This window comes from Colias croceus, chromosome 25 (genome assembly GCF_905220415.1).
Source record: "Colias croceus chromosome 25, ilColCroc2.1".
Lineage (NCBI taxonomy): Eukaryota > Metazoa > Arthropoda > Insecta > Lepidoptera > Pieridae > Colias > Colias croceus.
The window spans coordinates 6,107,693-6,126,351 of record NC_059561.1 but is presented as its reverse complement, the minus strand read 5'-3'; the positions used below and the strand labels follow the sequence as shown (position 1 = coordinate 6,126,351).

Genomic DNA, 18,659 nt, shown 5'->3' with positions numbered 1-18,659 from the left:
TGAGATTGACGTAAGCTGTCGATACATTTATCTACAGCTTATGTCAATCTCATACATTCATAATCTATTCTATCAAACGTTACGCTAAACGAAAGCCACTTGTCTAACCCCCCAGGATGGTTCTTATGAAGAGAAAACGTAAACATGTACCACAGGCCAAGTCAGGGCTGACCGCTAGTTATAAGTGTCAATTAATCTTCATCTAAATTCCCTTTTCAGGAGTAATCTCTTCCCATAACTTACTTAGTGGGTGTACTTGAAATTAGTGATGAGTACATTATATACCACCTACATACAATTATCTTGGCAAGTAGGCGCTTGGCCGTTAAATTTTATTGCCTCTAAATACATGTGTTTTGTTCAGTAATCTAATCTTGAATCAAATTAGTTGGTTCCATGATAACAATTTTACATAAAACATGGTGGTTTACCTAAAAATATGAGAACATAATAAATTATCATATCTATTAGTAAGTTTATTCGATAACAACAACATGAGTATTTTATTACACACATACTTTCCGCCCGCGGCTTTGCCCACGTAGTCAAAAGAAAACCCTCAAAGGGTAACATTTCAATGTTTTAACACAATAGCTAGACCTAGACCAGTAAGCATGTCTGTCAGACTTGCTGTCAGATCTAAACACTATAATCTGACATCCACGCCAATTTAGACTAGCCAAGATGACACAAATGATATTTTACTTTACTTTCGATGTTAGCCAGGGCCGGATTTAATCTATTAGAGGCCCTAACCATGTAGAGATTATTGCTATCTTACATATCTACATAATTTATGTCTACGAACTTCCATTTATGAGTTACAACTTTTATAAACTTTCGTAATAATAATTGGAAACCGTTTTAAAATGTGATGGTGGAAAAACGACTAGAGATGTTAATAGATTTCACTATACGCGAGAGTAAGGCGGGTGTATTATATCTTTATATACAAAAATGAATCCCAAAATGTGTTGGTAAGCGCATAACTTGAGAACGGCTGAACCGATTTCGTTAATTCTTTTTTTATAATATTCCTTGAAGTTCGAGGATGGTTCTTATGTAGAGAAAACGTGAATATGTACCACGGGCGAGGCCGGGGCGGACCGCTAGTATTATATATGTACTAGAAGGTCCGAGAAATATGTTTAAAACGTCAAATACTAAACAGGGCCTATGCCTCCAAGTCAAATGCCCTATTTACACCACTTGTATCGGCCAGTGAATCGTTTGTCAAACTACTGGCCATAAGTCACTACGATTGTTACAATATCAGAGATCACAGGTAAAAGGAATATTTTGTATCATTGAGATTTTGGAGCGACAAGTCCGGGTTTGTTAGGTTTGTGATCCATAAAGGACAGGATATGTATAATAGGTATTATTTTAAATAACAGTTTGTCGAATTGAATAGACTAGTTTAAATATATCAAAATCAATGCTAATGTTCAGTTTTTGAGTTCGTATAGAAGGACTATGGAGTTAATTATCTAGTACTAATTAGGGATATTAATTCTTTCTCTAGAATCAATCTACAATATTCTTTAGTGACGTAATATTATGCTATTATGCTATATTTTCAGTTCATTTTATTTTTATGATATTAATTTTTTTTATAGTTTTACAGTATGAAGACATGGCTTTTACATTAACTTGGCTGATTAATCAATTATCTCATTCATGTGCTAAAAGTATAGCTTCCAATAGCAAAGCTACCGGTGGACTACAATAACACCAAAGTTTAAGTAACGCACGGCGTTTTGCCGTAACTGTACAAGGCAAGCCATAATCAAGTTGTAAAATCTTATTTAATATATTATTTAGTGTCTGTATTAAGTAAATTGTTTTAGACTAGTGACGCGTCATTTATATTGTTATGTAATTTCTAATTCTCTGTTTTATTTATTGTTACGCCCACGCTTCGCTCGCTGTGTGATAGCGCCGCGGTTGTTGTTCATACAAATCTCATACCTCTGCATTACCACATTTTACTCAATTTAAGCTAAGATATGTGTAGGTACAATAGTTAAATTAAGTATATAATGTCGGAAATATTAATAAATTTGACTATTTTTATACTAAGTATGTAATATCCATACTAATATTATAAATGCGAAAGTAACTCTGTCTGTCTGTCTGTTACTCAATCACGCCTAAACTACTGAACCAATTTGCATGAAATTTGGTATAGAAATATTTTGATACCCGAGAAAGGACATACGTTACTTTTTACTTCGGGACATAGGATAGGTTTTATCCCGGGTTTCCCACGGGAACGGAAACTATGCCGGTTTTTCTTTGAGTGCGCGGGTGAAGCCGCGTGTGGAAAGCTAAATAATAAATAATAATAAAAGTGATTATTATAACTAGGTATGGATAATAAACATTTCATTGTTAAGCAAAAATATTAATTGGCTGATGATGATGATGAACATGTAGGTATTTATGGAAGCAACTAATATCATCTTCTCGATGTTTGTCTACAACAGAACTAGCACGACTATCACTACCATATAAAAATCCCAAATTCCAAAATATTTCAATTTGGCAGACACGTGTTTGCACGACATACCTTGTCTCCAGAATTCTCATCAAAACGTTTTCTGCCCAAATAAGGCGATGCTATTCTTTGACGTTCCCGCGCACCTTATAAATTTTTATATGAAAAGATACTACACTTTGATCTTAGCCAAAAGGCCGAGAAGCGATATTTGGATATATCATAACCAAAGTTGTATTTGGGAGGCAAAAAGCGATTTGACAATTTGTAACACATACGTGTTTTTGTGAATTATTACGGGTTTGTGAGTCAACATTGAATTTTATATGCACTACGCTCGGAATTATGTGAATTTTGGAACGATAAATTAACTTGCATCGTGATTGAATGTTGTGATAAGTGTTTTGTATTATTTGTATGTACATATATATGTTGTTTTGAGTTGTCTTTAAGATATGGTATTACTTTTTGCGTATTGTTACAGAAGAAGTAATTTTTGCTTTATATTTATGGACGTAGGGAAATAAATAGCCATTGCTGTGTCAATTTAAAGCTGACTAGCTTTCCGCCCGCGGCTTCGCCCGCTTTGTCTAAAACATAATAAATTATATATTTAAACCTTCCTCAAACTCAAACTCAAACATTCATTTATTCAATTAGACTACTATTTAGTAGGACTTTCGAATCGTCATTACATAATTATTTTAACATTTACCACCGATTCGGAAAGCAGTGATCTATGGAGAAGAATCGGCAAGAAACTCCATAGTTGCTCTTTTAAAATCATGTCGATATTACATAATATGTAACTTATATCTAAATACATAATATATCATAATATACAAAGAACTGTCCTGTGGTTTTTACGCGACAACCCTCCATGGGTTTTTATCGTCCATATATTCCTGAATACTGTAGTACGCTCTTGAATTACTCTATCTATTAAAAAACCGTATCAAAATCCGTTGCGTAGTTTTAAAGATTTAAGCATACATAGGGACATAGGGACAGAGAAAGCTACTTTGTTTTATACTAGGTATGTAGTGAAGCTCAGTCCAATAAGAGCGGAGTAATGTAGGTTAAACCGTGGGCCCTGCTATTTTATTAATTTGTTATTAATCTCGATATAGTGAAAATATTGAATATTTGTTAGATAAATATCAATTAGTACTGTTTTAAGATGACAGCTTTGACCACAACCTTCTTTTCCCCGATATAATAACTATATTTTAAAAATAATAATAACAGACTCGGCATTAAAATAAGATTAAGAAACAAACATTTATCTGAAAATTATCATACACTATTAATAATTATTACAAAACATATAATCTTTAGACTATCGCAATATATTCGAGTCTTAACGCAAATCAATTTGGCCTTAGTTCATTATTTTATGACTAATCAGATAAACTAAATAACTTATAATAGAACATTATAGTATTTTGTCGATTACACGCTCAGTAATGGTGTTTTCATGTAAAGATTGGAATAAACGTAATAATAAGTAAATTGACCTTGTAAATTTATTGTTTCTTGAACACAGGGGCGTACTTTCATCGTAAATTAAACGTAAATTATTATGGTCTGATGTATGTATGAAATAATTGGTAACTTTTGTAGCGTGCCTTTATTGGTAATGGATATAAGCGATTTTCTATTAACTAACTAAATAACTTATAAAGCGAAGCTACGAAGCTTTAAATACATATTCATGAACTTATATATCTGAATGATCAATGTATTTCTGTTTAATTGATTATCACTTAAACGAACGATGTAGGTATAGGTAAGTACTATAATAATATTTTTAGACAATAATATAAAATAAAAGGTACCTATAAGTTAAGCCTTTATTTGACTTCCATAAAATACTAAAACAGCTACTCGTTTATATTCTCCGACGTATTTACGAAAAGTATCATTTAATTATTTTTCTCATAGAATCAAATCTATAAAGAAAACCCTTAACCCTCTTTAAATAAATAAAGAATGAAAAATATGATTTTTATATATTTTTTTTTTATTCATAAATATTCTTCAATTCGGCCCTGGCTATCGTGTAAACAGCGTGTCCAACAAGCCAGATAAGCCGACATGGAAAGCATCTCGTTTGTATCCCAATAGCCAATAATTAAACTAAGCTTCGATTTCTGTAGCGCTTTTTCGTCACAAATATAATCTCAGGTAATATTGTTCATATCATAGCGTCCAACTTTCTTACGGTACTTGGCTTGTATGGAAGTAAATAAATATCTTGTATTTAGTATATTATACACTAGCTTACCGCCCGCGGCTTCGCCCGCTTGTCTAAAACCTAAAAAATTATATACTAAAACCTTCCTCTCGAATCACTCTATTTAAAAAACCCATCAAAATCCGTTGCGTAGTTTTAAAGATTTAAGCATACAAATGGACATAGTGACAGAGAACTTCGATTTATACTATGTAGTGATTAATTATTTATATTAGTTTCACCTATTAACTGAAGATTCTTCGACTTTTATGAAAAGTCATATTTCTGGAATAAGTTTAGCCTTCAAAAACGTCATTACACAAATAAAGCCTTTCCCCATTGCATGTGCAAAATGCATACAAGTCTGATACTCCGCTAAATAATTAATAATACATACGTTTCTATGAATTCTATGTAATTCCACATAATCTATACTAATATTGTAAGCTGAAGAGTTTGTTTGTTTGTTTGAACGCGCTAATCTCAGGAACTACTGGTCCGATTTCAAAAATTCTTTCGGTGTTAGATAGCTCATTCGAGGAAGGCTATAGGCTATAGGTATAGACAAACAGGAGCAGAGCCACGCGGATGAAACCGCGGGGTGCAGCTAGTATAATTATTTTACACAGACTCATACCCAATACTATATGAAAGACTACACACGCAACAATCAGTACTAAACAGTGATAATGTATTGCACAAATATTGCAGTTTCACGATCTAACGTGGGCTTGAAAACGAAAGTATCTTATTCAATACTTCAGAGATGTTTGACAGAGTGGATACGTGACCCATCCTTTGAGTTATTTATTATTAGATTATACAAGTGTATGGGAAATGAGAAATTTTACAGTAAGTTTATTTTGGAATTTGTAGTTATTATTTCGTACGTATTTTTCACCATGGCTGTTGATATCAGCTGTTGGTACAATTATTTATCTCTCATACAGAACCTATATTTTCGATATAGTTATATTGATATTCAATAATTATTAATTAATCTTATCGATAACGGGATTATACAAAACATCGACGAAAAGGATTAGGTTAGCTACGTAAATTCATGAAGAAAGTGTAAGCTTTTAATAAACTACCTAATTAATTCCTAACAATAGCAACGTATTAAAAATAAAAAATAGATGTTTAGTGTGTTCAATGTTTATACATAACTCACCTAAAGGAACAGATAAATTGTATCAATTTATGTAAATCAGAATAACTATTAAATAATCGTGAATGGATCTGTGACAAGCGTGACGGTGACAATTGCGTAATCTGTGCCGCTTATTAACATTGGCGGGAAAAGTGACAATGGCTAACCTAACTTTTTAAAATTTTAAATAAAGGAATTACGTATTTAAATTATTGAAACTGGCTTTGCCCGCGTTTTCGAAGAAAGACCCGCATAGTTCAGTTCCTGTGGGATTTATGGGATAAAATCTATCCTATGTGTTAATCCAAGTTACTCTCTATATGTGTGCTTAATTTAATTGTAATCGGTTCAGTAGTATTTGCGTGAAAGAGTAACAAACATCCATACATACTCACAAACTTTCGCATTTATAAAATTAGTTTGAGAATGATTCTGTACACGACGAGCGCTTCCAAATTTAATCTCAAACATTACTGTAATTTTAAAGGCTAATCTCAATTTAAGACGAATTCTTCCTTGATAAAGAACACTAGCATCCAGTTTTTTTTTATATTTTACAAAATTATACTTACGTCATTTATACGTATTCTTGTTTTCAGTATGTCGGTATTGGATACCTACAAAAGATAAATCTGTTAAATATAAAATATGTATTTATTTTACCTACTCTATATTTAAATGTAATAATATAGTTTGTATCTGTAATATGTTCTAATAATGAAATCACCATCCAAAATTTTTATGAATAACATTGCCGTGACGTCGAAAACATTCATGTCGTAATAATAAACATACCTACCCGTAAATAATACGTGATTCTTAAACATGAAACTTGTAGCTGATAAAAATAGTAATAAAATTATTTATTTTTTCTCAACTCAAATAGTTTAACACTTAAACATGATTAATCTATATCTTATAACTAACATTTGGTAACACAGATAATATAATACTATAGGTAATAAATACCAACATTAATAGAATTTATTAACTTACAGGTAAACATCACAGATCCTGCCATCTCCAACCGAACGACATGCCCTAAAAACCGCGCTACACAAACAAAAGTGCGACGATGACCATAAATCAAGTGCAAGTGAACCAAGCCAGTGATAATGTGTTTAAAACGATAATAATCCACATATAAGGATGTGAAACATGGTCACATGCGTGCGTCGCGCGAGCAAAGTATACGCGACGAACGTCCAGAGATTCCTGTATATACTGCCCATACTTCTCTGCGTGAGGTAAGCTCCCGAAACTCGACTTCTTTCTATAGAAAATTGCATCGACTTATTTCTTTGGATTTCTCTCTTTGGAGGATTTAAAGACACCGTTTTTGTGCCTGGTAATAGTGATGAATTGAAAGTGCATCCGTGTAGAGCAGAATAAAGAAATTATACAAGAATAAGTTTCAGGTAAAACAAGAGAACGTATTTTTTATTGTTGAAGTGAAAACTTCTTTAGGCACATTGAGACTAAAATATCAAGGTCCCGTCATGGCAATACCGTCACGCCACGTCACAGAGTAAGGCGACGATTTTGGTATCTTTGAAAGCCAAACCAAAGAAGTTTCTCTTCTGACACGTGTGCTCGGCACGTACGCTTCTTTTGGGTAGTAATTTTACAATCTAGGAATTGAAAAGTTTTCTTTTTTTCTGTAGGAAAACCAAACAATAACTACTCAGTATATATCCTTCGAATTTCTATTCTCGTAATAAATAGTCTATGCCTTCCACTAATTTCATACTTTTCAGTGGTTAATCGAAGATTATATCTCAATCAGCGCAACAGACAAGATAACTATAGACCAATAGATAGAGTTAACATAAAATTATTATATTTAATCTATTTTATTGAAAATTGACATCGATATGTTGAATTCTAATAATACCTTACAGTTTATAATCCTAGACCGATCAAGAGTAGTTTATGCGTCAATCACGACGTGAATAGGTAGGACTTATAATTATTATGCAATGATATTTTATGTATAGATACGTTATATACTCACAAGATATCCAAAAAAATGCTTCCTATGCAGTGTCAGGCACACACAAATACAAGTTTCATTTTACTTAATTTATTACATTGACAGACTGTATAAGAGAGATGGCTCTAATAAAATGATATAAACAAAAAAGACAAAGATAGTTTGTCACTTCCGCGCAGGTGTAAGCAAAAGTCACAAGAATTCACCAATTAAATATAAATAAACAAATAGTTGCCATGGCAATTGGCATAGACTAACGACACAGAAGGTTCAATGTTATAGATGTTACGTTTCCTGCACACGTAAACAAATGTGACAATTTCATTTACTATTTAATTATTATTATGAAGTTGTATTAAAATGAAAAAACTTTTTTGGAGATATAACTGTATTAAGCATTTATTACTAGCTGTGGTGTTCGTTTTCGGTCATCATCATTTCACCCGATAAACACCCACTGCTGAGCATAGTCCTCCTTATAGAACTCCATACGGACCGATCTTACCCCCATCACCCGTGAACCGTCACGGAGATAAGTCGCTTTCTAACTTGCTGTCGAATTTTTTTTCAAGTTCAAGTGTGTAAATCTAATTTCTTACCTTAAATTTACTATAATTATAAAGTAAACTTTTTTGGCTAACGAACAGTGCAAATTTTTCACATAATTGTCACGATATATTTAAACTACAAAGAAAATAAAAAATCGTTCAAAACTCGTAACGGCTAATTCATCACTGCAATACGCGGTAAGCGGCCGAGGTGATTCATCGCTAGCACAACGTTCCGCTAAGCTGAGTCTCGCCGCCCGAGCGTCCCGCCCCGCGTGCGCCTATCGCTTGCGCGGTGAACTTTGGACTCGACTCAGTCGCAGAAAACGTTTATTATTACAACGATGTCGGCGTCCGCGTCGTGCAGTGGATGCGGTAAGCGAATTGTTACACTTGAATTTATGGAATGTTGTAAATGCAAGAAATTATATGACCTGGCGTGTCTTAATATAACGCACACCACTTTCAGTAGCTATGATACCCACTTTAAGGATCGATGGTTGTGTCCACTGTGCCCTCTCCCTAAGGGTGACAACAGTGGTACTCCGGTTAGATCGACTAGTGGTTCCGGGATTAATACTACTTTTACACCAAAGGACACTATAAATATGACCCGTGGTAGTCGCGCCAGAGCCCAAATAAATTCAATAAATTCTGATATTGTTAAAAACTATAATCCAGAATCAGAGATCCACCAACCAAAAGCAAAAAAACAGGAACTGAGTACAACAAATAAATGTAAATGTATTGATCAAAATGACATAAGAAATATTATAAGGGAGGAGTTGCAGAGTTTTTTTGGCGGTCCATTTGTTAGTTCATTTGTCAGTGAAATAGTTCAGCAAATGATTGTCTCAAAATTGACAATTCAAAAACCTATTGACCAACCAAATTACAACTTGTCACCAAAACAGAAAGAGTGCAGCATTGAAGCGGCGCAAACGGAGCAACAACCTCTTAAACCAGCCTCTAAACAAAAATCGAAGGCTGTACCTCCGGTGTCACCATCCGCACCTCTGCAGGGCAAACCTAGTCAGGATAGAGATTTCGCTAAACGCACGCTACCTACCCGGTCTAAACCAACGGTTTCACCTCCTGACGCAATTGTCTATTTGGAGCGCTCGGCTGCCGTAGAGGATCTGGAAACAACTAGCGATTGGGTCAAAGTTGGTCACAAAAATAACGAACGTCCAGCCCGACTATCTAAGGACGTGCTTCGAGGTACGGCAGCGCCTGGTGCAACAATGTTGCACGCTGCTGAGCGTCGCAGGTACCTTCATTTGTTTTATGTACGTGAGGGTACTACTGAGGAGCAGGTGCGTGCCCATCTCGTGAACATATGTGGAGAAGATGTTTGTACCGTAGAGGCACTTAAAGCTCGCGGACACTATGCGTCGTTTAAACTAGATGTCCCATCCAAGCTGTCTGAGTCTGTAATGGCCCCATCCAATTGGGCACAGGACATTTGTATCAAACCTTGGAGGCAGAACTTTCGTGTCAAGCAAAAATCCGAAACAAACTAAAATTATACAGGTTTTTTACCAAAATGTGCGTGGTTTACGGTCAAAAACGGCAAAATTTAATAAAAATATGTTGATGAGTGATTGTGATATAATAGCTCTCACGGAAACATTCCTAACCAGTTCAGTACTTTCCGGTGAGTTGTTTCCCCTTGGTTACGAAGTGTTGCGCGCTGACCGTGCTGGTGATGTAGGGTGGGGTGGTGTGTTACTAGCTGTACGCGACTGCTATACGGTGCACAGACTTACAAATGTTGATGGGCTTACGTCGGAAATGGAGATAATATTTGCTATTGTTAGTTGGAAAAATGTAAAGTTTCTGTTCTGTGTTGTTTATCTTCCACCCAACTATAATGATCACCAATATCTAAATGTTTTGAATTGTATAGAAAATGTTATATGTCAATATCCTGACCTTGAAATAATAATAGTTGGAGATTTTAATCTTAACTCATGTAGTATAAATGTAAAAAATAATTTTGACTTCTTCTGTGAATTTTGTGAATTGACTCAATTTAATAATGTATGTAATAAGTATGACGGATTTTTGGATTTGGTACTGAGTGGGCTCGGATCTAATCACATTTCGGTTTCAGGAAATGTTGAGCCTCTAGTTCAACCAGACGCATATCATCCGCCGTTATTAGTTAAAATATCTTTTTTGCGTTGTGAATTGCCACCTGTACAGTCAGCTCCTTTGACATCTCGACCCAATGCACCACCAAATTGGAACTTTCGTAAAGCCGATCTTAGTGCACTCTACTCAGCCTTAAGCCAATTAAACTGGTCGAAATTAAAGGATACTACAGATGTTGACTGTGCTGTTGAAACATTCTATCAGGTATTGTATGAATGCATTAGTACTTACGTGCCTCTTAAAAAGCAGTGCCGTTTACGTGACCGATACGTTTATCCATCGTGGTTTACTCCAGAGATCATTCGAAATATCAAACATAAATATTTTCATTTAACAAAATACAAGGCTGAGGGTAAAATATTTAATAAGGAACTGTTTAAATACTATAGAGGGCATGTTAAAATGTTAATTGACAATGCGTACTCACAGCACATTAAAAAAACCCAAGATAGTATTAAAGACGAACCTGCTAAGTTCTGGGAATACGTAAAAGATAAGAGGAAAAGCAGACGTAAGTGTGAATCTTTCATGTGTGATAATGTAAAGGTTGAAGGGGCAGAGGCCGCCGCTGCATTTGCTCGTTACTTTGAGTCAGTCTTCCAGCCTAGTAATCCGCGGCTGGATCCTGAAGCAGCATCGAGTTTCTACTCACCAGACTCAACGCGGATTACCATTGATTATCTTCGCGAAAAGGATATAGATGCTGCAATGAAAAGGCTCAAACTACGCTCTTCGATAGGACCTGACGGTATTCCAACCTTTCTTGTCAAAGATTGCATATCAGTGTTAAAAGAGCCGCTTTTACACATATATAATTTATCGCTCGAAAAAGCAATATATCCTCAACGCTGGAAGAATTCTAGAGTTACGCCTGTTCCTAAAACTGATAAAAGTTCCGAAGTCTCGAACTTTAGGCCTATTGCGGTGCTTTCTGTATTTGCTAAGATCTTTGAATCAATGTTGGATAACCAAATTAATCAACAGGTATCTAACTTCCTGGTTGACTGTCAACATGGTTTTCGTAAAAACCGGTCTACCAATACTAACCATATCAACTTTATTGATTATGTTGCTTCTGAAATGGACATTGGTAACCAGGTTGATACTGTCTATTTTGATTTTAAAAAAGCTTTTGACCTGGTTGATAATGACGTTCTACTCCAGAAGCTGGCTGCGGCAGGTTTCACTCCTAAGCTTTTAAGATTTTTCTCAAGCTACCTGAGGGACCGTAGCCAGTTTGTGCGTGTTTCTGGTCATGAATCAGATGATTACTATACGCGTTCTGGAGTAAGTCAGGGAAGTACGTTGGGTCCAACATTGTTTCTGCTTATGATAAACGATCTGCCTAGTGCCGTACGAGCTGCGAGGTGCCTTATGTTTGCGGACGATCTAAAGCTCTTTTTGAAGGTTCGTAATGATTCTGACGCTAAAGCTCTCCAAGAAGACATCAACGCTATAGCTCAGTGGAGCAGTACAAATCACCTGCCCTTCAATACGGACAAGTGTAAAGTTATGACCTTCTCGCGATCCCGTTTTCCTCTTTATATGACCTATAATTTATTTGACATTCCATTGGAAAAAATTGATGTAATACGTGACCTAGGATTAATTGTAGATAGTAGACTTGACTTTCATTCACATATGATGGATATTTGCAAGAAAGCTAACAAAACCCTTGGCTTCATTATTAGAGTTTCCTCAGAATTTAATGACACAAGAGTTGCCATGCTTCTATTTAATGCCTATGTGCGTAGCAAACTGGAGTACGGTGCTATGATCTGGGACCCATATGAATCAAAATACTCCTTAATGATCGAGAGGATACAACGTAAGTTTGCGCGATGTATATACAAACGTCGCTACGGATATTACCCACATCTCTATCCATCAATGTACGTATTGGGTATGGTGGGATTGAATACGTTGGCACTCAGGAGAAAGATTCTGTTGGTGGTGCATTATTACTTGATAATGCATAACAAAATTGACAACCGCGATGTTCTGGAGCAAATGATTCTCAGCCTGCCAAGGGGTGGTGGGGACGGCACGCTTGCCGCGCGGCGGCCGCACCGCCTCTTGGCACAGCCGCTCACACGAACGCACCGCGCTAGGAACGCGCCCACCGCGCGAGCACGAAAGTTGCTCGGAGACTTGCTTTCCCAGTACCAAAATCTTGACTTTTTCACTGATAGTATGACTGTATTTATTCGGTACGCCATTAATTATCTGGATAGCAATTTCTAATTCAATAATAATCTGATCTGTCTAATCTGTCTGTCTTCTATTTCTATTAATTTCTATTGTATTGTAGTCTATTATATCTGTATGTTTGTATTATCATAACGTTTTATAAGTATTTTTCTTTTGTGTTTTGACTTGAATTGTGTTAATAATAATTTTGTATTGTATAGCATAGTGGCGCTTTGGCATGACTGTAAGCCATTATGTTCTCGAAATAAATAAATAAATAAATAAACTTACTTACGCTATTCGTTTCAAGGCAGTTCCCGGAACCCGTACAAGGTCATCACTCCAACTTGTAGGATATAATAATAGTGGTGCCTAGATGAAAAAAAGTATGAAATAAAAGAAAGGATGAAGTATAAGCCTTTTTTATCTAAAACACAAATAAAATGTATGTTCAATAGCTATTTACAGAAAAGCAAATAGCATTTTTCGTCAGTAGCGATAATCTTTTCTTTAATGTATACGTATATTCAACATCATTTTTGCAAACAAACATTTTTGCCATCACGATTTCATTGTATATAATAAATAGATATATTTGTTAATTACATGCACTGTGTGGATTTAAATATAAAAATAATCAAGTATTTACCCAAATCGAAATTAATAAAATAGCCGTTCTATTTTCAATAATCGTATCTACATGATAATCTTTGAACACAGTGTGCGCTAGCTTTGTCACACTAGTGATTGAAGCAATGTTTTATCCCTTTCATTATTTCAATACAAGTCAAGCAAATGTCATTCATTAATAATTGCAAATTGTTATTTTTGCTCTAAAATTATAATATTTTAATACATTTACCTGTGATATGATATTCCTCTATCTTTTTTTATTTTACTATCATAATTTGTGCACTTTCTGAACACACAAGAAGGCATTATTGATAATTTTAACGTTTATATCAGCATGTACGTTCGCTGTCACAAGTCACAATCTGACTGATTCCACTGGTCCCAATTAGGACCAATTCACGGTTTACGTTTTGGTGCGTTGGTAACGTATCTACCTCTTGTTTCTATATATAATATCATTGTTATTATGTACACTATGTAGGAAGTTTCCTAAGAGACAATTTCTAACTTGTCTAACTTGGCATTTGGTAAGTCTGGTTGAATCATTATTTTTGGGCATACAGTCGTATTTTCGAAATCTTAAAAAAGTATTTTGAAGTGAAACTTCTTACGCTGCGTTGAGAGTAATATTCGTCATGGCAATATCGTCACGTCATGGAGTAAGATGACGATTTTGGTATCTTTGAATCTTGTCAAGAAGTTTCACTTCTGACACGTGTGCTCGGCACACACACTCTTTTTTAACTAGGTATGTGGAAGATGAAAGCTTTAGACTTGTCGACCTTTTTTTCAGTCAGGCATTTTTCATTCTGGCATCATTTATAAAGATTCGTACCTAAATTAACCAAGCTGCAGCTGGCCTAGTTCAGTGGTTTCTTCTTTACCATTCATACAAATAAACTTTAATCACACACCTTTTTGGAAGTTAAAGTTGTAGCAATAAAAATCACTAACCAAAAACAGCAATACGATAAACTTAATGTCTCTGTATTTCCAAAATACGCCATTTATAACACAGCCAAATACCCAAGTATGGACGGTCGTTGCTACCAACAGCTGTTTAGGGTTATTGCACTTTTTATTTCATTGACTTAATTACTTCTTATTTTATTGGAAACATTGATTGTTTATTTGCAACTCCTTTCAAGATAGGGCTGCCAAGAAAACTATTTCTTATGTTCTTCTTCTGCTTATAAAATCTTTGTCAGTGTGCGTGCTGATGTCATTATGTAATGATACTTCTACAATTGCAAAGTGATCTTTCAATTATTTTCAGTCGTTTTCATGTGTAATAATACTGTGTTCGTGTTACAGATAAAAGTAGAAAGCACATATTACGATAAAATTAAAATAAATACAAACCTCATCAATTACAGAGGATTAATTTAATGTATCATAGTAATTAAATATGGACAGCATTAATTATATTTCACGACAAACTAGATTTTTCCTCGTCTTTTCTGGGTTGCCTGGTAGAAATTGCTGCCAGCGATAAGGCTGCCTACTGTACCTTGTTATATTACATTGTTAAGTTTGTAAAATCTATTCTATAAGGTGTACAATAAAGTATTTTTCATTCATTCATTTCTTTAAGTTAAATTAAGAAGAAAATCATGCAAATATATAGTAAAATAAAAAGCTGGCAACCCTACATAAAACATTCTGTATAGAAAACAAAGTTACCCATAAAGCAAGACATCCAACAAACAGTGACAAGAGTTACAATAAATAATAATAATCGTTAATAATTTAACTCCAAAGTGCGGCCAAGACGGAACAACGCTGCATAAAACTTGGCAAGAAAGTTTCTTGAAGGAACATTGTATGCACAAAAATCGTACCTAGTTTTTACAGTCTGTAGAATTATCTTAATAAATCTTGACTGGAGAAAACAATACACAACAGACCTTGCAATATATTTTTATGAACAACTTGCAAATAGAATTTTATGCTCCTCCTCTTAGTGCTTATAAATCTGTCTTTAATAAGTGTTCCTAAAGTTTACAGAAACTTTACACATTTTGATCACTAGCTTCCGCCCGCGACTCCGTCCGCGCGGATGTCGGTCTTCGCGTGGATGGTTTATTTATATTATATTATATTTATCCATTTTGAGTAACTCTGACAATTACATCTTATAAATATTTATTGGATCCAAATACGGCTAGGCCTATAATAATACGCAACGTGTGTTCGCGGTTGTACAGAACAACGTCTATGGATAAAACTGAAAAATTAGGATTATTTTTTTTCTACGAATTTTTTCAGGATAAAAAGTATCCTATTTTACGCCCAGGATAATAAGGTATAATTATACCAAGTTTCATCGAAATCGAACCGGTAGTTTTCACGTGATGTCTTCACATACAGACAGACAGACAGACAGACAGACAGACAGACAGACAGACAGACAGACAGACAGACAAAAAATTTTTTAATCACATATTTGGGTTTGGTATCGATCCAGTAACACCCCCTGCTATTTATTTTTTCAATATTTTCAATGTACAGAATTGACCCTTCTACAGATTTATTATATGTATAGATTTACAGTCGTATCGAAAAGCTATTTAATCGATACAAGGAAACAAGGAAAGCTCATTTTATTTACAAAAATTCATCTAATTATTTAATTTAGTATTACTTAAACGTATCATTAAATAATGACTGTGCACTATTAAAACAGAAAGGTTTCATTATTTTGTTTCTTCATGTAGTTCGGTGCAGATATTCTACACTTTTACTATTTATTTATCGAATACAAAAATAGTTTTTTCTCTAGTAGTTGATCAACCTTTCGCGTCATATTGACCAATTTTTCCTCCTTCAAGAATTAAAACGAAGCTCTCATTCACCAAAAAAACAACTTTCTTACAAACTACTTATAAATCAAATCTCATCAAACCTTCCACGCCTTACATTTACATCAACTCGCGAATATAAACATCCACTTTTTCCCTCTGCTCTCATCAGCTACCTGAACCTTTAAAATATGGTGTAACGAAATAAAAAGCAGATATCCATCATTACGTCTTATTAATGTTCACAAAAACGTGAACAGTTCAAAAGGATATAGGAGTATAATAACGGCACCCTATAATTATGTACAATAAATCTGATACGAGCCAATTTTCAATAGTAAAAAAGATGACCAGGAGTCGGGTGTAGGGAATATGTATAGTGGGTTCCGCAGGATCTTAAGAATAAGTTTTTATTAAAATGTTTATTATTCAAACAATTGTAATGGTTTGTAGGAGCGCTTTCGAAAGGTCACATTTACCTACATAGAATTCGATATGTAGATATCTTTTGCTCGTTTTGTAATTCATTGTATTGTTTTGATCAATAAATAATAATAACTTACGTTTGATATTGAATTATATATTTTATAACTTCGAATAAAATAAACGATACCTTAGCATAACATTGATAGAAAAGTACTGTAAACAATATTATTGAGTGTAAGACAAATTATTTGTACATTTAATTACCTACATTTTACAGCCATATCTTGCTTGATAAATCACTCAAAGAATAAGTAAATAATACTAAGGGTTTTTATATTTGTACAACGGTACGCCAAAACAAACATGCGAATCTTTTGATCATTATACCTTTATGAGACATGAATGAGAAGATGCTTGTTAACTTGATATTATGATTGCTTGAAAGTATTTATTCACGGTAAGTCTTTGATAAATGGGCGCTTGGTTTTGTATGGAATAGGTATGTATGTATGTACTGCGAATTTATAATACATATTTGCGAATATTTTAGGTACCTATATATCTTTTGAGAATATTTCAAGTTCTTATTTGGGACTGCGAAAGATTATCAATATGCATGTATTACTTGTAAGGGTGTAATTAATATATTAATGTACATTTTTCTCTGAAAATTTGATGTAATTTTTTCGTGATTATTTTATTAAAATTCATGTGTAGTGTGTACTCATATAAAAGAAGTTTTAATTTAAATTACATGAAACACGTATAGTATTTGCCACGAGTGATTTATTACAACTAACTTAAACTTATGAATACTTATGCTTAGACTAGTGTACTACTGCAGTGTATAGACATAATACTCTCTACAGTCTACATGTGCTTTGCAAGCAGTTAATCTTTTTGAGGTATCAGTAACATTCGTAACAACTCTATAAAAACATTTACTTCTTATAAAATCAAGAAAAAATACACACCACATATCAAATATAGGTTAAAAATTATATTGTGATAGTTGATTGACACCAGCATTAAGCAATTTGAACAACGGTAAGGCTAAGCGCGCACCACGACTTTATGCAGCGTGATTATTTTATCGCAGAAATACAACGTATGAGTTACTATGACAATGCGCGCACATGCGATTAAATAATCGCAGCGATTTAAAAATTGTGATTTGTCACATTTTGCTGCGACTGCTCGCGACGCGATTGTCGCGAAAATGAAATGCAGAATATGAAACTGTATGGTACCGCGCGCACTGCGATAATAAAATCGCACACTCGGGCCCGGCCGGCACTTCACTTGTGTTTCGTCTGTCCAACAGTAAACATCGTAGTGGTATAGGTAGGTACTGTTTGATAAACATAAACTCAGTAATCTGTCAAAGGTTTGAATTTATTTATTTATTTAACACTTTATTGTACAAGAAACAAAATATACATAAAGGTTACAATAATAAAAAAAATAAAAAAGCACAAAGGGCAGCCCTTTGGCGGAATTTTCATTCTATAATAGCCAAAGAATTTTTTGGGATACATCCGAAGTTCATTATATTTCTGACTAGCTTTCCACCCGCGGCATCGCCCGCGCAGTCAAAGAAAAACCCGCATAGTTCCTGTTCCCGTGGGATTTCCAGGATAGAACCGATCCTATGTCCTTTCTCGGGTATCAAAATATCTCTATACCAAATTTACAGACAGGCAGAGTTACTATAGTATAGATCTTGGTATAGATAAAAGAAACTTTTGACAATTCTATCTGCTGTACTGTAAAAGAATGAGTCCAATATAGACGAATTTTCTTTTTTTTTTCTTCTTATCCTACTAAGTAGTAAATAAAGACAAGCAACTTGTACGAAATCCATGATGAAAGTGAGTAAGTATCACTATTAAATTATCGCTGTGCGCGCACCGTACTCTCTGCGATTTTCTACAGCGCGATTTTGAAATCGTGTCGCAAAAATTAAAATCGTGGTGCGCGCTTAGCCTTAAATAGGTCTATAACTGAATCATCAAGTTACTC

At 34.4% G+C, this 18,659-nt stretch overlaps 1 protein-coding gene and 1 non-coding gene across 2 annotated transcripts in view; one reads left to right on the top strand and one right to left on the bottom strand.

Moving 5' to 3' along the window:
- Positions 1–18,659, top strand: part of LOC123703159 (protein Wnt-7b-like) — a 76,938-nt gene that overhangs the window by 15,356 nt on the left and 42,923 nt on the right. Inside the window, exon 2 of the mRNA XM_045651070.1 lies at positions 6,888–7,136. Within this exon, the coding sequence (XP_045507026.1) occupies positions 7,048–7,136 (89 nt within the window). The 5' untranslated portion in view covers positions 6,888–7,047. The remainder of the gene's footprint in view (positions 1–6,887; positions 7,137–18,659) is intronic.
- Positions 2,514–2,709, bottom strand: LOC123703335. Its single transcript, XR_006752981.1, has one exon. It is a non-coding gene; the product is annotated as a U2 spliceosomal RNA (small nuclear RNA).